At 38.4% G+C, this 22,421-nt stretch overlaps 1 protein-coding gene across 4 annotated transcripts in view; it reads left to right on the plus strand.

Moving 5' to 3' along the window:
• Positions 1-21,659, plus strand: part of TSC22D1 (TSC22 domain family member 1) — a 131,308-nt gene extending 109,649 nt beyond the window's left edge. For 3 of the 4 annotated variants that reach the window (XM_004376601.2, XM_023731606.1, XM_023731607.1), the window contains exons 2-3: positions 19,080-19,131; positions 20,256-21,659. In XM_004376601.2, coding sequence (XP_004376658.1) covers positions 19,080-19,131; positions 20,256-20,513 — 310 coding nt within the window. In that variant the 3' untranslated portion in view covers positions 20,514-21,659. Of the gene's footprint in view, positions 1-18,304; positions 18,675-19,079; positions 19,132-20,255 lie in introns of those variants that run through there. The other variant, XM_004376602.1, reaches the window with a different exon arrangement.
• Positions 21,660-22,421: the final 762 nt, after the last annotated feature.

Here is a 22,421-nt window from a genome sequence, read left to right on the forward strand (position 1 = left end):
CTGACTTACCTTCAAATTCTTAAGGACACACATTCAGGAATGGACCTTGTTCATAACCTGGGCACTGCCTGTAGTTCAGAATACACATCCTAACTAAATAGTTGTTCACGCTAATTGCTATGGGAAATGCCAAGTCCTTTCCTTGTGTTATCTCATTTGATTCTCACAACAATATTAAGAAATAAATATTATAATCCCCATTTTACATATGAAGAAATTATTTTGGAGAATTTGAATTACATAAGTTTTAAATATAAAGCTCAAAATCTGACCCTTACTCTTTAAACCTGCATTAAAAAGTTAGTACTGGCCGGGAGTTTTGAAATTGCGTATCTGAACTGAACTTAAGTGACTAAAATAACATCATAGATGCTTTTAAAGGTTGTTAGGAAGTTTAGTTGGAATTAAAAGGAGAAATCAGCATCATTTGGGCTTACCTCTCTTAGGCCATATAGGATCGTGCCGCTAAGGGAATACGGAGAGTTGTGACTGATAACAGAACTTTAGCAAGAAATAGTATGAGAGTCAAATTTGATAGGATATAGTCACTCATATTCTAGCCATCAGGCCTTCATTGATCTGTTTAGAAAGTGAAAATAGATCCTAGAACTTTTTCTCTTTTGATATAAGTGGACCTTCAAATCCTTGAAAAGTTCGTTTTCTAAGTGGATCCAATTCTTGCATATAAAGCAGTGTCAGTAGACTTAGATCTGGCATCCATTTATATTAGATACTTGTCTCATCTGTTGAAAATTTGATCCAATATTTAGCCTTTTTCAATTAACTTCTGCATCACTGCTGGAAATTCTTTTGTACCCTTTTCATCTGAACTCTGCTTGGCCCAACAGCTGAAGGTTTTGAAATGTTCAGAGATGTTTGAAACCACAAAACCAGCCACTATTAGCACTAAAAGAAGCAACTTCTGCAGGATTCGCCAATTTCCACTTCCAAATCGTGTATATAGTACTTTCTCTTTGACTGTGAGAAAGGTTGTTCCTGATTTTTCTCACGTTTAGACCTTCAATCCATATATGCAACAATCTTTCCATTTCTTCTATTTCTGTCCAGCTTGTTCTTACTGACTTCTAGCACTTAAAGTTGAAGCCATAGATGTTTCTTTTATTTTTGCGTATCACTTTCAGGGTCCACAATGTGGGTTCCTTTATGCCTGTTGTTTGGGAAATGTCACATGTTCTCGTGTTTCTTTCAAAATGCCTTATTTACAGCTTCACCTCAGTTACTTATAGCTTTCCTTTGCATGCACTGTTTGCATTTTTGAAACAGGACACTTGGACATGTTTCATATATGAAGTGAGTGCTTTTTTTTTAATAGAAAGGTTAACAAATGCAAAAGAATAGCAAAACATAATCTCATAGGATAACAAACATGGTAAAATGAAGTAACTGGTATGTTTGAGATGTGTCATGTTTGCTTTTTATGTTTTCCTATGAGGCTTGGTTCAGTTGGGTGCAGTTTTCTGTGTTCACCTAGTGTTTCTTGCAGACAAAATCACACATAAGCAAATGTGACATTCATATTATGCTCAAATTGTTCTCTAATATACCAATTGGATGGAGATAAATTTGCATTTTCAAAACAAGGTTTATATCAGAAATGATTGTACTTGATAAACTTTTAATTTATAAAAGCATGATCTGTAGTTTCTAGGAACTTTTCTTAAATTATTTTATGATAATTTCTCCTCCTTCCGCATATTCTGTGTTCTGTTTCTAGAACTTCTATTGTTCAAATGTTGACCCTCCTGAATTGTCTTATCTTTTCTATTTTCCTCTTTGGTATGTTGTTCTAGTTTCTGACATAATTCTTCAACTTTACTTTCCAGTCATTCTAGTGAATATTCACTTATTATATAATAATATTAATTTTTCAATTTCCAAGAAGTCTTTTTGGTGTTCTGAATATTCTTGTTGTCCTCCTCCTCCTCCTCCCTATCCCATCCCTTACCATCCCCCCACCCTTCTTTCAGTCAGTTTAGTAGTTCAGTTGTGCTCTATACTATAGTCAACTGACTTGGGTTTGGATTTGGCCCTGCCATTTATTTAAGCATTATGTAATCTTGGGCAAGTTGTTGGGCCACTGTAAGCCTCATTTTTCTTTTCTTAGAAATGAAGAAAATAATGGTACCTACCTCAGAGTTGTTGTAAGGATTAAAAAAGATAATGCATGTATGACCAGTTTGATGAGAAGTCTCAACTCATTGAGGGTATGAATACAGGCAGTCCCCGGGTTGTGAATGAGATCCGCTCCTAAGCCTATCTTTGAGTCAAATTTGTAGGTAAGTTGGAATAGGTACATGCAGTTCTTATTTAGCATCAGTTAGTCAAATGTTTGTCTTAGTATATAATGTGTACTTTACCTTTGTGTGCATATAAAACACTTAAGAAGCACTCCCATGCAATGTTTTCATGAGTGTCACAAAGTAGTATATGCTGGTTATTATGAACCATTGTATGCGCTTAACTCAAAATTTTAATATAACAGGCTTAATGGCAGTCCATTCTTAAGTATGAGTTGTCTGTAAGTCAGACGTTGATAACCTGGGAACTGCCTATACGAAGCAATTTTATTTTTCTAATAATTGTTACCGTCTTAGTTACCTAGTGTTGCCGTAACAGAAATACCACTAGTGGGTGGGTTTAAAGAATAGAAATTTAGTTTCTCACAGTTCAGGAGGCTGGAAGTCTGAACTCAGAGCATGGCTCTAGGGGGAGGTCCTTCCTTGCCTATTTCAACTTCTAGTATCTGCCAGCAATCCTTGGTGTTCTTGAGCTTGTAGATGCGTCTATCTCCATTGTCTGTCTTCCTTTTATCCTGTGTGTCTCTGTGTCTATTCTGGTCTTCTTATAACTAAAAAGTGATTAGGTTTAGGATCTACCCTACACTGGTATGGCCTCATTAACATAACAAAAGAAAAACTATTTCCAGGCAGGGTCATATTTACAGGTACAAGGGTTAGGATTTCAACGCCTGTTTTGGGGGGGATGTGATTTAATCCGTAACAGTTACCAACTTTGCCCTTTGGAAAGCCTCTGGGGATGCTTTGTAATATTTCAGTTTATTTCCATAACTTTTCAGTCATTTTTAATTACTTAAACAGCCTCATTTTGGTTCTTAAGATTTAGTTCTATTATTTAATAATGTTACATCATATTTACTTCAAAGCTGTCCTCTTCTCATGCCTCCTGAGGCTAAGCTTGTGTCTCTAGCAGTTTAAAACAGAGATGGAAGGGTCTGGTTTGTTTCCGTATCTATCTGTCTGTTCCCCTCCCCTTCCCTGAATGAGTTCCCCTGGTGTGGGGCTGGGACTCAGGAGAGGGACCAGGCAGAGGCGTCCTTACCAGGCAGCAACCCTTGGTGAGCTTGCAGTCCTCTCCTTAGTCATAATGGCTTTTATATTTGTGTTCTGTATTCTATGGGAGCACAGTTTGAAAGTCATTCTTAGGCATGTTCACAACGTTACGTACCTGTCAGCACGATGTGTCTCTGTGTCTCTGGTGGCTTTGTCCCCACTACCCAAGGTCACCACCCAGTGACTGTAGAACTTGCTCTCAGTGGGACCTATCTGTAGTCCCCCTGTCTGCCTCTCCAGCATCGTAATTGGAAGCTATTGAGGGCCCACTCTCACTAAGAGCTCAACATATCTACTCTGGACAAGGCAGAGAAACCCTGCAGCCAGGCTGCCCAGCTCATAAGCTACGTCAGTCTCTGGCTTTGGTCTCTACAGTCTCCCAGCTTGTATCTTCATATATAACGTGGGCAGCTCTAGATGATTACTAAGGTTCCATTGGGATTGGAGAGAGGGCTCTCCACTTTACAGTCTCTTCCCTCTTCCAGCTCTAATGTTCGTCCATTTAGATCTGTACATCTGAATCTGGAATACCTGGGGCCTGCACTTCCAGAGGAAGGTATATTGGATCAGAAATTATTCTTTATCCATCTTTGGAAACTTAGTATCTTTTGGGGACACTTAATGTCTTTGAATTTCCATTTCTAAACATATAAAATAGGGAAATTAGAACTAGGTGATCTCGAAAGTCCATTTCAGCTCGAAAACTCCAAAGAGATCATGTAAAGAAACCATCAGGCACCCTGAAGTCACAGAGGTGGAGTCCAGGGAGACCATAACATGGAAATACAGCCTTTGATCAAAGCAGAAGGTATTTACTGAATACTCACTGTATCCCTACCACACAGTCATGGTTTCTGATTTGTTAATACTTACCTAAGCCTGTACTGCATTAGGAATTCAGTAGCTATGTAATAGCCTTGAATTTATCTTCACCTTTGTAAATAAAACTGTTCAGTTGAGCTTTTAATTGTTTTAGGGCCATCAAGGGACTAACTCCCAACAGCCCCAAGTAGTTCTTTATGCACAGAAAAATGTTTAATCCAGCTCCTACTGACTAGTCTTTCTGTACTCCTTATCACTGTTGTTATCTTCTGGAATTTACATGAAAAATTAGCTTAAGGTAACTGGTTATTTTTAAAAATTAAAAGAAAAAACTGAAGCATCTATTTTTCATAGCTATGCCAATGTAAGATAGAAATAGTATTCGTTTTTCATGGGAGACATACACGAGGTTCCTGAAATAGAAAACCATGATCGGGACATCTTTTCACATCTCAGATGTTTTATATAGAATATCATTTGGCTTCTAAATCTGTAATGCCTTTTTTGTCTGTGGCTCCTTATTTTCATAATCTACCACTATTAAGCAGAAGTGGCAATTTATGAAGAAATTTGACTTTGAAGAGCCTATTATTTTCATGAAGATGAAAAGTAAAATAAGAATGCTAACCTTTTGAATCCTAATGCCTAAGGCATTGAGTCTTTTTAGCATATGGGCGTTCTTTTAGAATTCGTAGTTAAGTTAAAGTAAGGCAAAGAAAATAAAGACGTGCAGACAGTTGTGAGAGAACTAGAAACTGTTTCTAGAATTTTAACAATAACTTGAAAGTAATCATAAATGTTTAGAGAGAGAAAATATACAGAAAAAATGTACTTACGAGACGCTGTATATACTACCGTATATGTTGTTGTTGGGTGTCGTCGAGTTGATTCCGACTCATAGCAACTCCATGTGTCAGAGTAGAACTGCCTCAGGGTTTTCTTGGCTATAATCTTTATGGAAGCAAATTGCCAGATCCTTCTCCTTTGGAGCCACTGGGTGGGTTCAAACCACCAACCTTTCATTTAGCAGCACCAGGGCTCCTTATATACTGTATATATGTTTGTATAAATAAAAAGTTCTATCTAAATTTACTAGCATTTTTAAAATTCTCACACTTAAAACATTTTTTTTCGGTCTTTTAACGTTAATATGGGATTTAGGAAACCTGTATTATCAATAAATCTAAGTTAGTACTTCTGCAGATAATTACCAACAAACCCGATAGCTTTAAAAACAAAGCAGGATTATAATTTAAAATTTAAGGCCCTATGATTACAGAGCATTTAACTACTTATAAAATAGGCATTTTTAGTTCCCCTCAATGGAAGTGGTTAAGTCCTTGGATTATATCTTTTTTGTACTTTATTTTTTCTTTTTGTTTTTACTTTAAAATGTTTTTAATCAAAATAATACATGTACGCATATAAAGACTGAATAGAATTCATAGAAAAATATTAGCTCCTTTTTTTTTTTTCATTCTCTCCAGTCTGCTACCTAGAGGCAGCCACTTCTTATTTTCATTTTTAAGGTATAATTTACATACAGTCAAAGTTCCCTTTTTAGTGTACAGTTCTATAAGTTTTGACAGACACAAACAGTGGGAATAACCACTACCACAATCAAGATATAAGACAGTTCCATCACACCAAAAATTCCTTCGTCCTGTCCCAAGGCCTTGGCAACCTTTAATCTATTTTTCATCCCTATAGCTTTACCTTTTCTAGAATGTTATGTAAATGGAATCATATAGTTTAAGGCTTTTTGAGCCTGACTTCTTTCACTTACCATACTATATTTGAAATTCCCTCATGTTGCTACCTCTATCAGTAACTCATTTCTTTATATTGAGTAGTATTCCATTGTATGGATATACCACAGTTTGTTTATCCATTCTCCAGTTGAGTGGCATTTAGGTTGTTTCTAGTTTGGGGGGACTCAGATTTTTGTGGGAACTTAAGTTTTCATTTCACTTGGGTAAATAACTTGGGTTGAGATTCTGGGCCTTATGAAAAGTGTATGTCTAACATTATAAGCAGTTGTCAAAGTGGCTGTAACATTTTGCATTCCTGCTGTCAGTATATGAGCATTCCAGTTGCTCCACATTTTCGTCAACACTTTTAAATGGTCAGTTTTTTTTCTAATAGGTGGGTAGTGGTATCTCGTTGTGGTTTTAATTTGTATCTCCCTAATGATTCATGATGTGTTCCGTTTTTTCCATGTGCTTATTTCCATGTGCCTACCCATGCATCTTCTTTGATAAAGTGACTGCTCAAGTCTACTTGCCCATTTTTTAAAAAGTAGGTTGTTTTCTTAGTATTGAGTTTTAAGAGTTCTTTATATATTCTGAATATAAGTCTTTTATCAGATATGTGACTTGTAATTATTTAGTCTCAGTCTATTGCTTGTCTTTTAATTCTTGTAACAGTGTCTTAAGAAAGTTTTTAATTTCGATGAACTTCTATTTAACATTTTTTCTTTTATGGATTGTGTTTTTAATGTCTTATTTAAGAAATCTTTGCCTAACTCAAGGTCCCAAATATTTTCTCATACAAGTTTTATAGTTTTGGATTTTCCATTTAGGTTTCTGATATACTTTATGTTAGTTAATTTCATATAGTACAAGGAATGAATCCAATTTTTGTTTTGTTTCTTTGCATATGGCTATCCAATTGTTCCAGCACCATTATTTGTTGAAATGACTGCCTTTTCTGCATTGAATTTCCTTTACATCTTTCTTGAAAATCAATTTACTGTGTATGTATGTGTTCATTTCTGACCTCTCCACTCTGTTCCATGCTTTATGTGTCTCCTTTTGCCAATACCACACTATCTTGATTAGAGTAGCTTTATAGAAAGTCTTAAGATAAAGTAGTGTGAGTCCTCTAATGTTGTTCTTTTTTTTCAAAATTGGCTTGGTTGTTCTAGTTCCTTTTTTTTTACATATAAATGTTAGAATCAGTTTGACAATTTCTACAAAAAGTTCTTCTGAAATTTTGATGGGGACTGTATTGGATCTATACATCAGTTGTGGAGGGAAGCGACTGACATCTTAACAGTATCGAGTCTTTCAATTCACGAACATGGTATATCTCTTCATTTACTAGGTCTCTCTGATTTTTTTCATCATTGTTTAGTAAATTTCTGTATATAGATTTTATACATATTTTGTAGATTTATACTTATGTATTTTTTTGCTGTTATAAATGGAACTTTTTGAAAATTCGATTTTTAATTCTTTATTGCTAATACATAGAAATATTATTGATTTTTATATATTTAACATATTCTATAACCTTGATGAAATTGCTTCTTGTTAATTCCAATAGCTTATTTGTGGATTCTTTGGCATTTTCTACTTAGCAGTCATGTTATCCATGAATAGAGATAGTTTTATATCTTTGTTTTCCAACCTAGATTCCTTTTATTTCTTTTTTTTGACTTATTGCACTGGCTATTACCTCCAGTATGATGTTGAATAGGAGCGCTGCCCGTGGGCATTCTTGCCTTGTTTCCAGTCTTAGGAGGAAAGCATTAAATCTTTAACTATTAAGTATGATTTTAGCTGAAGGTTTTTTATAGATGCTCTTTACCAAATTGAGGAAGTTGCTGTCAGTTCTCATTTTGCTGAAAGTTTTTATGATGAATGGATGTTGAATTTTTTCAGATTTTTTGCTGCATCTATTGAGATGGTCTCTATATAATCCTCTGTGTCTGTGTGTATATACATACATATTTATTTATTTAAGTCTGTTGATAGGGTAAATTACATTGATTGATTTTTGAATGTTGACCCAACCTTGCATTCCCAGGATAAACACTACTTGGTCATATGTATTAATCTTTTTATATATGTTGAATTATATTTGTTAAAATTTTGTTAAGAATTTTTACATCAATGTTCATGTTGGCTATTGGTCTATAGTTTTCTTTTTCTTTACTTTCCTTTTGTAATCTTTTTGGTTATGGTGTTAAGAGTAATGCTGGCTTTGTAGACTGAGTGTAGGAGTGTTTCTGCCTCTTCAATTTTCTGAAAAGTTTTTGCAGAATTAGTATTATTTCTTCCTTAAATGTTTAGCAGTATTCATCAGTAAAACTATCTGACCCTGAGGTTTTCTTTATAGGAAGATTATTTAAACTACAAATTTGATTTATTTAAATAGGACTCTTCAGGTTATCTTTTTCTTGAGTGAGCTGTGGTAGTTTATGTCTTTTTTTGTGTCCATTTCATCTAAGTTGTTAAATTTATTTAAGTAAGTTTTGATGTACTGTGTTTTTATTTTAATTCAGCTCAAAATACTTTCTAATTTCCCTTTTGATTACTTCTTTGAACCATGAATTATTTAGTGTGCTGTTTTGTTTCCAGATGTTTAGAGATTTCCCAGATAGTTATCTGTTATTGAGATCTAATTTAATTCCATTATGGTCAGAGGACATACTTTGTGTCTTAGCTAGGTTCTCTAGAGAAGTAAAACCAGTAAAGTGTATATATAGAAAGAGAGAAAGGGAAAGGGAGAGGGGGAGAGAGAGAGAGAGGGAGGGAGAAGTTTATCTCAAGGAAATAGCTCATGCAGTTGTAGAGGCTGGCAAGTCCCAAGTCTGTGGGTCAGGCATAAGGCTGGAGGCTTCTCCTGACTCACATAGTTGTAGGGGCTGACAAACCCAAGATTGTCAGGTCAGATGGCAAGCTGCTGGCTCATAGGCTGCAGAGGATGACGAATCCCAAGATCGGCAAGAATACAGCAGGCAGCTGGCTCAGTCCCAAGAACCAGAGGTCAGATGATGACGAGCCAGATGCAGGATCCAGAGCAAGCAAATGAGCTTTGCCAGAACGTCTATATATATATTGGATGCAGGCCACACCCCTGATGAAACTTGCCTTACAACTGATTGGCTGATCACTTCAGATCACATCATGGAAGATGACCACATCATTATATACTGCCAAACTACATCATTACATAACTGCCAAACCACTGAGAATTATGGCCCAGCCAAGCTGACACACAGCCTTAACCATTACACTTTGTATGCTTTGAAACTTTAAATTTATTGAGGCTTTTTTTAAGGCTCAGAATATGGTTTATCTTGGTAAAAATTCTATTCGTACTTAAAAAGAATGTGTATTCTGTTGTTGGATGAAATGTTTACAGATATCAATTACGTCAAATGGGTGATAGTGTTATTCAAGTGTTGTATATCGTTACTTATTTTCTGTTTACCTGTTCTTCTAATTACTGAGAGAGGGTTTTTGAAATCTCTAGCTATAATTGTGGATTTTTCTATCTCTTCTTGTAGTTCTATCAGTTTTTGCTTCATATATTTGAAGCTCTATTATTAGGTGCACAAACATTTAGGATTTTTATGACCTCTTGATGAACTGACCCTTTATCATTATGAAATGACCTTCTTTATTCCTGGGAATATTGTTTGCCCTTTAATCTTCCTTGTCTGATTAATATAGCCACTTTTGATTTTTGCTAACATGGTGTATCTTTTTTTATCCTCTTATTTTACCTATTCGTGACTTTATATTTAAAATATGTTTCTTGTAGGGAGCATATACTTGGGTCTTTTTTTTTTAATCCTGTCTGACAAACTCTGCTTTTTAATTGAAGTGCTTAATTGAGGCTGTTTACATTTAATGTGATTTTTTTATCATTGGATTTAAATCTACCATCTTGCTCTTTAGTTTTTATTGTATGTCTTATTCTACCTTCTTTTAGATTGTATATTTTCTTATGATTCCATTTCATCTCCTTTGTTAGCTTATTAGCTATAATTCTTTGTATTATTTTAGTTGCTCATTTAGAGTTTGTAGTATACATCTTTAACTTTTCACAATCTACTTTCAAGTAATGTAAGAACCTTACAAAAGTACTTCCCTTCTCCCCTCGTAGCCTTTGTTCTATTTTTGTCATACATTTTTCTTATACTGTATTGTTGTTGTTGTTGTGTGCCGTCAAGTCAAATCTGACTCATAGTGACCCTATAAGACAGAGTAGGACTGCCCTATAGGGTTTTCTAGGCTGTAAATCTTTATGGGGACACATGGCCAGGTCTTTTCTCCCACGAAGCTGCTGGTGGATTCTATAACCACCAACCTTTTGATTAGCAGCTGAGCTCTTAACCGTTGTGCCACCAGAGCACTCGTACATATGCTGTCACTCTCCCATAAGCACTTAGCTGCTAACCAAAAGGTTGGCAGTTTGAACCTATCCAGAACTCCTCGGGAGAAAGACCTGGCAATCTGCTTCTGCAAAGATTACAGCCAAGAAAACCGTATGGGGCAGTTCTACTGTGTCACGTGGGGCCACTATGAGTAGGAATCGACTCAATGGCGCCCAGCAACAACATAGCTCTCCCATACATTGTTATTACATTTGCTTTAAGACTGTTATCTTTTAAAGAGATTTAAATAGTAAGGAAGAAGTCTTTTATATTTAACCAAGTAGTTATCATTTCTAGTGCTCTTCATTCTTTTGTGTAGATCTAGATTTCCATCTGGTGTCATTTTCCTTCTGCTGGAGGAGTTCCTTTAAAATTTTCTTGTAGTGCACCTCTGCCAGCGAAGAATCCTCCCAACTTTTGTATGTATGAGAAAATCTTTATTTCACCTTTGTTTTTGAAAGATGTTTTCACTGGACATAAAGTTGTAGGTGGACATTTTTTTTGTTTTTCCTTTCAGCACTTTGAAGATATTGCTGGACTGTCTACCATCTAGAATTGTTTCCAATCAGAAGTCTGCTATCATCCTTATCTTTGTTGCTCTGTGCATTATGTATTTCTTTTCTCTGGCTGCTTTTAAGATGTTCCTTTTTATCATTGGTTTTAAGCAATTTGATTCCAATATGCCATGTCATAGTTTTCTTCGTAATTCTTTGGCTTAGGGTTCATTTAGTTTCTTGGGTCTGTGGATTTATTATTTTATAATAAAATTAGAAAACTTTTGCCATTATTTCTTCAAATATTTTCCCTCTCCTTCTCTGTCTCCTGTTAGGGACTTCAACTACAGACATATTTAGTTTCTTGAAGTTATCCCTCAGATAATGATACTTTGTTCTACCCCTCACACGCACAAAGGTTTTTTTTTTTTTTTTTTTTTTTTTTTCTCTTTGTGTTTTGTTTTGGTTAATTTCTATTACTATGTTTCGAAGTTCGGGAATATTTTCTTCTGCCATTATCTCCATATTAATCCTATCAAGTGTATTTTTCTTCTCAAACACTGTATTTTTTTTTATTTTGGTCTAAGTTTGATTTGGGTTTTCATTTTATCTTCCACGTCTCCTCAGTATGCTCGTGTTTTCCTCTACTTTCTTGAACATACAGATATACTTGTAATAATCTTTTAATATCTTTATCTACATATTCTGTCATCTTTGTCATATCTGGGTCATTATGATTGATTGATTTTTTTTTTCTCATTATGAGTCGTATTTTTCTGCTTACTTATATGCCTGGTAATTTTTTTATTGGATGCCAGACATTGTGAATTACTAGATGTTAGATATTATATTTTATTCAATATCCTTGAGCTTTCTTTTGGAACTACATTAAGTTACATGCAAACAGTTTGATCCTTTCAAGGATTCCTTTAAGTTGCTTTACATGGGACCAAAGCACCCTTCAGTCTGGGTTCATTTTTCCCCACTCCTTGGGCAATATCCGGGACTCTGGTGGTGCAGTGGTTAAGTGTTTGGCTGTTAACCAGAAGGTCAGCAGTTGGAATCCACTAGCTACTCCTGGGAAACCTTATGAGGCAGTTCTACTCTGTCTTATAGGGTAGCTATGAGTTGGAATTGACTCAACAGCAGTGGGTTTGTTTTTTTTTTGGTTTTGGGCAATATCCTTCTGAGTACCTGGTATCCTGTGTATCATGAGATTTTTCCATTCAGAGTGGTGGTAACACCACCTATTCCCAACCCTGTGTGATTTCTGAAAATTGTTCCGCCTGCTCCTTTTGGATGGTTCTTTCCCCAGCCTCGGTGGTTTCCTCACGTGCATGAGTTGATAAGTACTCAGGTGAAGCCTGGGGTGGGGGGACCCTCTGCAGATCTCTCTCTGAGTACCCCTCTCATCTTTTACTTTAAAATCTTTCAAATCAAAATCATACATGAACATACATAAAGATCAAATAGAATGAATAGAAAAAAAATAGCAGTTCCCTTTTTCATTCCCCCAAGTCTGTTCCTCAGAGGCAGGCACTTTTAACTTTTAGTTATGTTTTTTTCTCATATTTACCTCCCCATTTTTATTTAATAAATTTGCACTGTTATTTCTTGCTTTTCGATTTTAAATGTTACTTACTCAAGTTGTAATAGATTAGGATTTAGCACTTTTAAACCATTCCTGCCACATTTTCTTCCAGTAAAGTTAACTTATTAAAGTTAAATCAATAAATATTTTAAAAATTAATATAATCATATAATCATTTAAGAGCTTATCTTTTTTTCTTTGTACCGTTTTCTGTAAAACTGTCTTTTAACTTTTTTAACTGCATCATTAGATCTGTCATATACCTATCAGTCCAAATCCACTGTTGTCGATTCCAACTCATAGCGACCCTATAGGACAGAGTAGAACTGCCCCATAGTGTTTCCAAGGCTGTAAATCTTTACAGAAGCAGACTGCCACATCTTTCTCCCAAGGAGCGGCTGGTGAGTTCTAACTGTTGACCTTTTGGTTAGCAGCTGAGTGCTTTAACCACTGTACCACCAGGGCTCCTGATACCTATCTATAGCTCCCCCTAAATCCGAAAAAACCAAACTTCCTGTCTTTGAGTAGATTCCAATTCATGGCAACCCCATGTGTTACAGAGCAGAACTGCTCCACAGAGTTTTCTTGGTTATAATCTTTACAGAAGCAGATCACCAGGCCTTTCTTCCACGGTACCACCTGGCAGGTTCAAACTGCCAGCCTTAAGTTAGCAGCCGAGCGCTTAACTGCTTGTGCTATCCAGGCTACTTTAGCTCCCTCTAAGCCCCTGCAAATGGTCAGATGTATCAGATAGTCTGTTTATTCCTCCCCACCCCCCACCGCCCGAAGCTCTCCCCGCCAAAGTCCTCCATCTTCCTACAGCATTACAGACCAGCTGCTGTTTAGGCTTGCTTGGCAGCTGAGATTTCTCCGCACTGTCATCCTGCTGATTCTCTGCCCTCCTTGCCAGTGTTAGAGTCCCTGTTTCTTATTTCCCAAGTCTTTGTTTCATTGATTTCCTCCTCCATTTTGGTGTCAGAAATGTCTGAAAATATTTTTATTCTACGTTTTACAATCAATGGCAGATGATCTGGCAAGTGTAGAATTCTAGATTAAAAAGCTTTTTTCTTAGAATTTTAAAGACATTTTCTCCATTATATTCTGACCACCAACAAAACCATCCTGATGCTAGTTCCTGTATTTGCAACTTGTTTTTTTTCCCCCCTCTTTGGAAGCTTTTAGGATTTTCTCTAGATCCTGAGTGGTCTGAAGTTTCATGATGGTGGGCTTTGGTATAGGGCTTTTTTTATTCATTTTGCTGGGCATTTGGTCATCTCTTTTAATCTGGAGACTCATGCCTTTTCATTCTGGAAGAAAATGTTAAATTGTTTCTTTGATAATTTCTTTCCCTTTGTTCTTTGTTTTCAGAACTCATCCTATTTTGATGTTTGACCTCCTAGATTTATCCTTTAAGTCTCTTATCTTTTTATTTCCCAATGTCCATCTTTTTTTCTTTTCTACTTTTTTGGAAGATTTTCTCAACTTTATCTTGCAGTCTTTCTGTGTAAATCAATGAAATTTAAAATATGGTTGAATGTAACAGCTTTTACTTGTTTTGATTTCTTTGTCATTGCTTCTTGTTCTGACAGTGTGTGGGGCCCAAACATGTGCCTTACTTAAGAAGGCCTTTCCCAGCTCTTGTTTTTCTAAATAACACCTATGATGAACTTGTAGCTTTTCTGCAGGCATATTTCTTACCAGCACTATTGTGTTTGTCCAAAGATCGAAATTTCACTTTTTAGAATAGCCTAATAAGGACTTTGTTGGTTACATTGCAGGACCAACCATATTAATCTGGGAGAAAAGGGCTCAAAATATTGTTAACATCTACTAAATTGTCTTATTCAGGAAAATCGTTTAAATATTCTCAGGCACTCTTGATTGGCAATGTCATCCCTTTTAAGGAACCTCATTTTATCCTGTTACCCATCGGTAGGTTTTATTCATTAATGTGTATTATGCTCCAGGGTGCCCTGTTAATTTTAATTTCAGATAAACAACCAATATGGCATGAAGCATACTCATACTAACACATTATTTGCTGTTTGCCTGCAGTTCCAATTTAACTGGGAGTCCTGTATTTTTATTTGCTGAATCTGGCATCCGTACTCTCTGTGTGAGAGTGAGCTAGAAAAGTGGAAGTGGCCTGAGAGTCCCTAGACAGCTGTAATTTGGTCAGGTGCAAGGTGATGTGCCTCTTCCTTGGCAGTCACTTTAAATTTGCAAGGAGTTTGGACAGGGGCAGTAATAGGTCATTTGTATGAGTGGTAGATTCCCAACTTTGCCTCTATTGGCCAAGTCAGCAGAAGTGGAAGAAAAGCATGTGCTGCTGAATTAGAAACACACGGACCTTACCCCTGCGCTGCCCCTTGTCTCAGTGTGCTTGCTACCAGTATGCAGAGGTGACTGAATTGGAAGCCAAGTAAAAAAAGGCTTAGTCTTAGACAAAAGAAAAACAAAAAAAAAGCACCCCAGTTTCACTTTCATATATATCTGGAGGTAAACCCTATGGATCACAAACTTCTGATCTGCAACCAGTCATAGGGCAGGACCCGGCAGGCGTTTCTTTCCGTTGCGCATGGGTTTACCATGAGTTGGGGCGACTCCAGGGCAGCCAACAACAACAAAGCTCTAGTTAAAGAGCTGTTTTCACCCAAATGGGGACTGTCCAGGCTGTTTCCTGTACTGCAGATTCCCCACCTAAGTGAGACCTCCTGATCGCTGCCAAGTGCCCTGAACATGACTTGTCTCATCCATCCTTTGGGGGTCTCTTCTGGAGGCGTTGTAGTGTTTTCCCTCCTTTCAGCAAGTCTTCATGGGCACTTGACATGTAGACGTTTTGCTTTGCAAATAGAACATTTGAAAGTAATTCTAGTCATTTGTGCCTCAGACATTTCTGACCCAAGGGTTTTTCTCTATGGCGCTTTCTTCCGTTTCTTTTGCCTACTTTCTTCAAATTAATGTCTTTTCAGTTTTGATATAAAATCCCAGTTTTAAAGAATCTAGCACATAAAGACTGTAGCACATAAAGAATCTAGCACTGTATTTCCAGTCACTTTTGTTGTTGTTGTTGCATATCCTTCGGTCCAGCAAATTCTCCAGAAATACAGACACAAGTGTCAAGAATGTATGTACAAGGATATTTCTTGCAATTTTATTTAAAATAGCAAAGCATTGGAGATCCCCACCATGTCCTTCAGTAGGGAAATGCATTGAAGAGACTATGGTTGCTTATGTTTGCTTCTGTGGCTTAATACAATGGATCAGCAATTGAAATGTTTTAAATATAAACCTAACCAACTTATTTCTATGCTGAAGAACATCATGAATAAGTAAAACTCACTGAATTCAGTATGGGCAGTCCCTGGGTCGTGAACTTCTGACTTACAGACAGCTCTTACTTGCTGTTTAATGTTACACAAATTTGCCATCACTTTGAAATGACTGAACCAACCCCTACTTGCAACAAATTCTTCATCACAGTCACCTTCACTTGCTGCATGTGCAGCTTTTAAACCACTGAAAACGCTTCCTGAACCTCTTCTTGCACTAAAGTATAGCTGTAATGCTAAATAAGAACCGTATGCACCTGTTCTGACTTGCCTACAAACTCGACTTAAAGACACAGGAACGGATCTCATTCATAACTGGGGACTGCCTGTAATCTTAAACTCCAGCTATTCATTTAAAATTCCTTTTTTATATGACTTTATTAGAGTTTTTGGTTTTTTAAGCTATTTTTACAGCTTAAAGTGATGCTTTTTTAAAACTGATTCCTTTGGAGTTGGCATTCAGTTAAAATATGTAAGTGGACTTAATCATAGATTTGGTTCTACTCACAACTTGACGTTTTTAAAATATAAAAACTACTATGTAGTAAATAATACATAATTCTGTTTAGCATTGGTATAGGCGACCACATGCCTGCTTTCCAAATAATTATAATTTTTAAGCTTCCACTTACTAAGTGACTGTTTCCTTTACTGAAAATGGGTGTCTTCCGTAAAGAAATTTGTACCATATGAGATAATATATTTAAAAAATTTTTGTAAATCATAAATATGCTAACAAATATTATTTGTTACTTAAAAGTAAAGCTTTAAATTTTGGGGAATAATATGACCCTTACAATAGAAAAGAATGTTTTTACTTTATAGTCACACTTTGGTGTTTTGACCCAAGAGAGAATTACTGTCTTTATCATCTACTACATCCATCAGTTTTGGTCCCTGATCATGTTGGACAGGTTCTAAAACCAGATGCGCTTTGCCAGCATTGGGTCAATTTAAAAAAATGTGCAAAGGCTCTGATGGCAATTTTAGAAAAGGATGCTGAGAGAGAGGAAGAGGGAGAGAATGAGAATTACATATGTATAAATAGAATATATGTATTATATGATCAAATTTTATATTGGAACTGTTTGTGATGGCATACATGCGTATGAATTAGAGAAGTCTCCCCAGTACTTTGTAGATTTTTGCTTGTTTTTATAGTATTATGCCATTAGAGGGCAGTATTGTAGAGATTAAATATGCCTGCTTAAAAATACTGAAGTGCAAACTGTTTAATCTATTATAATCAAGCAAACTTTAGGCCTTAGATTTATAGTATATTAAAGTATAACCTCAATTAAATTGTCCTTGCAAATATTTTAAATTAATAAAGCAAATTTTGTAAGGGGTTAGGCTATTTTACACGCCGTCCAATCTCTTGATTTTGGTTGGAAGAAGGGATTTGGTCATTGTGACCCTGAGGGTGAAATGGAGGAGGGCGAGCTTTGCTGCATCTCTTGACCACTTAACTATTTTTAATCACCATTAAATCTCTTTTTTTACTGGTTCTGGACGCGGCGAACGGGCAAAAAGACTAACTTAAAGGAACTGTGCGCGTTGTATACACTGTTTACAGTATGTAGTTTTCAATACCTCTGATGTAAGAAAAGGAGGTTCATAGGATTGAGGCTTAATGGAATTCCCACTTTCAAAAGCTTGGCTTCGGGACATACTGAAGATAGGTCTATATAGGGTTCAGCTTGTGGAGTTGACTTTTCTAGCTATGGATGGAAGAATGCATATTTAATTACTGGTGAGAAGGTACTGATAGTCAGGGGGGTCTGTGTGTGCAATTTTAATGTTTATAGCACTGGGGACAACTTGGGGACCTGATTTCATCTGGTGGATCCCTTTTTGGCTCAATTTATATATGCCTAGCAAAGAATATGTTTTTTGTTTTGCTTCTGTAAGTGATAAATTCAAGGAAAGCTATTATCTCTCGAAATGCAAATGCGATTTTTCTCTCTAAAACCCACTGGCTTAAAAAACAAAAGTATTATTACAGTACGGTTGTTATCCTTACAAGTAAAACCTGCTAGAAAACTCTCCCATTACTGCTGCCTGTAAAAACCAGATGATCGAAATCCAGACACTCGAGCAAGTCTTCAGCGGTGGGACTGGGCATGCCCAGTAGCGCAGACCGGTCTAGTTGCAAATAGGAAGCTCCCGCCGTTCTGCAGCCGCGGGGACAGGCAGCTCCGGGGACCGGGTCTGACTCCCTTAAACGTAAGCACGTGCGAGGCCCCGATCGTATTTTTTCAGGGACCCTTGACGTTTTGTGCCGAAGCAGTCGCCCGGCGTTCGGAGAAACCGTGGAAGCCCCGGGAGGCCCCGTATCCGAGCCCTCCGAGCGCGGCCTGGGCCAGCCCACCCGAAGAGCGGGATTGGGAGATGGGGGCTGGGAGCGGGGAAGGCGGGTAAGCGGGAGTAGGGCGGGGAAGGGAGAAGGGGCGGGTCCAATGGCGTGCCGGCCAATCGGCGCGGCTCCTCCCGGCATATATTTTGCGCTAAGACCGGGAGACCTCGTCTATAGCAGTGGAGCTGGGCTACAGAGCTGCTAGCCTTCTCCACACATCCCTGGGATCCGCATCTCCCCGGGATCGCCAAGCCCCAGAAGCCAGGTTTCCTTAAATTAGGGCTGCTGATTTCTGTTTGTTTCTGGGCTGCAGTAAAGCTAGACGATTTTATCTAGCTCAAACAAGGCTGCAGGTGTTCCCTCTTTTTTTTTTTTTTTTTTCCTTTCCGCGAGGGTGTTTTTGGCTGCAATTGCATGAAATCCCAATGGTGTAGACCAGTGGCGATGGATCTAGGAGTTTACCAACTGAGACATTTTTCAATTTCTTTCTTGTCATCCTTGCTGGGGACTGAAAACGCATCTGTGAGACTTGACAATAGGTAAATGTCGGCTGAGATAGTTTATTTAAATTTACTAGTGAGAGATTTGTAATAATGCAGGTGAAAGCCAGGGGAATTCCTTTGTCCATTGCTGAGAGACTACGGTGACATGGATGTTGCTTTTTGAAATGTTCAGAATAGCCTTCTTTTCGCAGGTCTGGGCAGAGAACAGGCTTTTACCACATTATGTAATTTAGTCCTTTGTGGCTCACTAAAAGTAGGGAAATGTCTGGATATTCGTTAGTCAGAGAGTGGCTGGTGTTGTTCGTGATCTATTACTTACATACCGTTAAAGAATATTCAAAAAATGATGCTAGTAACACCACAGAAGTGGGGGATCCTTTTTTTGTCTTGGATGTTTAAGAAAAATTCCATTTATCGATGATCTTTTCCCCTCTTTTCCAGCTCCTCTGGTGCAAGTGTGGTAGCTATTGACAACAAAATCGAGCAAGCTATGGTATGTACTGATTTAAGATCATTCGTACAAAATGTGGGCACAGCACTAAAAGCGAGATGTCTTGGGTTGGAACCAGTGCATCCATAAGTTATGATGTGGATTGCTCTTCATCCATTTAGAAATGCCGGCGCTGTCTCCATTTTACCAGCATAAAGCCACATCCCACGGCTGCTATGGAAGGAGCAAGGGGCCCTGAGGGTATCAGATGTTCTCCTTCCCTGTAAGGGGTGGGCTGAACGTTGGGGGTTTTGCAGAGATGTCCCCTTTGGCCAGGGAATTGAGAGGGAATTGAGGCCGTCCGCCTCCTTCGGTCGTGGCACGTCTTCAGTGTCGCTGTACTGGGAATCCGAAGGTTTTACCGTTGGTGGCGGGGGCGGGAGGGGAGCTCGGGGGAAGGGTCTTCTAGACCTGCATAAATGGATCTCCAGTGCTGTAGACTACTGCACAGTGAAGGAGAATAGGAGAAAAGTTTTGTTTTCTCAGCCTCTGCCTGGATTTCTCCTATTTTTTATTTCCGCCTTGGCTGTTCTTTGTTATTGGAGCAGCGCCTGTGGCTCTTCTCACGGGATTCTCTGCCCACTGTTGCTAGGCAAACTCCGAACCTTTAATTCGGAGCTATAAATAACTCGCGCTCCCATTGGCTGTGAGCTCTGCCCAGGTTTCTGTGATGTCAGCTTAATCACGAAAAGGCTGTGGGGGTGGAGGGAGGAAAATGCGGCAACTTGCTCGGTAGGAACTGGCTGCAGCTGGTGCTGAGGGAGGTGGCTCCGGACGGGAGGGGACGGACGTGGGGCGGGCCCGGCTGGCCACGCTCGTGTCGGGAGACCCGGGGCCCCAGGGGTGAAGAGGCTAGTACATTTGGCGATCTCGAATAGGAAACCCGACAGTATGCATTCCTGTGTAACGTCTGTAGGAAGACATAGAGTTTTAAGAAACTCGATCATTTACATATAAGTTACTTTAAGTATTGTGCAGTTGTGGTTGTATTCAGTAGATGAACTCAGATGTCGCTTACTGAACTTTACAGGCAAGATGTGTAAATGGTTAGAGAGAGCCATACAAAATAATGCTTTAGATATCTAGGAAAATAGTAAGTTAAGCCTTTTTTTTTCTCCCTCTTTCAGGATCTGGTAAAAAGCCATTTGATGTATGCGGTTAGAGAGGAAGTGGAGGTCCTCAAAGAGCAAATCAAAGAACTAATAGAGAAAAATTCCCAGCTGGAGCAGGAAAACAACTTGCTGAAGACGCTAGCCAGTCCTGAGCAGCTTGCCCAGTTTCAGGCCCAGCTGCAGACTGGCTCTCCCCCTGCCACCTCGCAGCCACAGGGGACCACACAGCCCCCTGCCCAGCCAGCGTCCCAGGGCTCAGGACCAACAGCATAGCCTCCTATGCCCCCGCAGAACTGGCTGGCACCGCCGTCTGAACTGAACCGACCAGACCGGAGAAGACGTACTAGCGGGAATCCGCCTCCACAGTCACCCATTTCATTGCTCGCTGCAAGAAAAACGTGAGACTGACATACGCCACTCTCTTTTTTTTCTCTCCCCACCCCCCCCAGTATTAAACACTCATATGCTTTTGGCTTGAAGAAGTTTCCTAGTTGTGTGAATTAAAGGTTAATGAGAGAATTAGCATGGATATACTGGGACCTTATGCAGCTTGGCAAATACCTGAGAAATGGTTAATTCATGCTGAGGAGTTGTGTGCCTTTCCATCCCTGCCCTGCTCCCCACCCCCCACTTCAAGAGTTCTCTCCTGCTTGCAAGTAGTTTAATCCAGGGGGTTATGAAGCAGTGGAGTTCCACGTGGACTGGCCTCTCTCCTCTTCTCCCCTTATGAGGAACTTGAAAGGGAGGTTAAAGTAAAGACTGTATAGTCTCACCTATACTGAGGGGAGATACAGTTCATTGTACAAATTGACTGCTGTCACTGAAATCCATAAACAATAGTTCTGTGCCTCTTTCTGAAACAGTGAATGACACAAAGCTATTAGAGTGAATAAACCGTGACAGGTAGCTGGGACCTAGGCTATCTTTACCATGAAGGTTGTTTTGCTTATTGTATATTTGTGTATGTAGTATAACTATTTTGTACAATAGAGGACTGTAATTACTATTTAGGCTGTACAGATTGAAATTTAAATGTTTCATTGGCTGTCTGAAGAGGTGTGGATTGTCTTTTATATCTAGATCTACGTATAAAACGCTACATGAAGAAAACCACACCTGAAGAAATTTAAAGACTTGGCACAGTTAGTCTCTGTGTGTAATCTGAAATCCTCTAGCTGCTGAATATCCTGAAGTAAATCCCTGTTCACTGAAGTCTTTTGATTGAGCTGGTTGAGTTCTTCGAAAAATGATCAGTTCTAGTTAATGAAAAGAATTTCCTAGTAGGGGTTTCTGCATATTGCCTGTATAGTAGTTATATGCATATGTGTCTGTGCATGTTCTCTACACAGTTGTAAGGTGTCACTGTATTTAACTGTTGCACTTGTCAACTTTCAATAAAGCATATAAAATGTTGATAAACAAGTGTTTCCATATTACAGTGTTAACATATTGCGGTCATTTCCACTAATGTTTCCAGGTAAAGTTAGAATAGTAAAGTCTTGAGGAGAAGTGAAAGGGCTGGACAGAGTAGGAGTGCTAGTAGTTTGAGTGTGAATGTGCAAGGAAATAGACATGCATTGTCCAGCCAATAAGGGAAAAGATGTAGCAGAGATGAGCTCAATTCTGACTAGTTATGTGGCCTGGGCAAGTCACTTCACCCATCTGGGATGACGTAGGGGACTGAAAGAAATAATCTCTAAGCTCCTGTAGCCTTAAAATTCTAGTAGTCCATGGAAATCTTAATCCTCCAGTGTTTACTGAAATGACAGGGGAAGAGCCTTATTCTGTGTATAATTTCAAGCAGCTCTAGTAGAGATCAAAAGATGTACAGAGAGAAATGTTGACTTCAGCTTAAAGAACTGTCACTCTGGGTTGGGATGTCTTTCCTAGAGTGGAATGAGTTTCCAGTTCCTGGAAATGCCCAAGCAAAAAACAGGATGCTTCTTGGTTTTACAGAAGGGTTTCCTGTACTGGACGTGAGATGGGACCAAGTAAGCAAGAAGTCCCTCCAAGTTGGTTCCATAGGATTGTAAAAAGGACTGATAGGAAAATAAGAGAGCCACCCTAAGGCCTTATTGGGGACCTGATAATCTTCATAGGATTGGTCCTTTTCTTGGACTCTTGACAGAGTGACATCAGCAACAGACCCTCCCTGCCATGGCAGTCCCCATCAGGCATTCC

The sequence above is a fragment of the Trichechus manatus genome, unplaced genomic scaffold (assembly GCF_000243295.1).
Source record: "Trichechus manatus latirostris isolate Lorelei unplaced genomic scaffold, TriManLat1.0 scaffold00044, whole genome shotgun sequence".
Taxonomy (NCBI): Eukaryota; Metazoa; Chordata; class Mammalia; order Sirenia; family Trichechidae; genus Trichechus; species Trichechus manatus.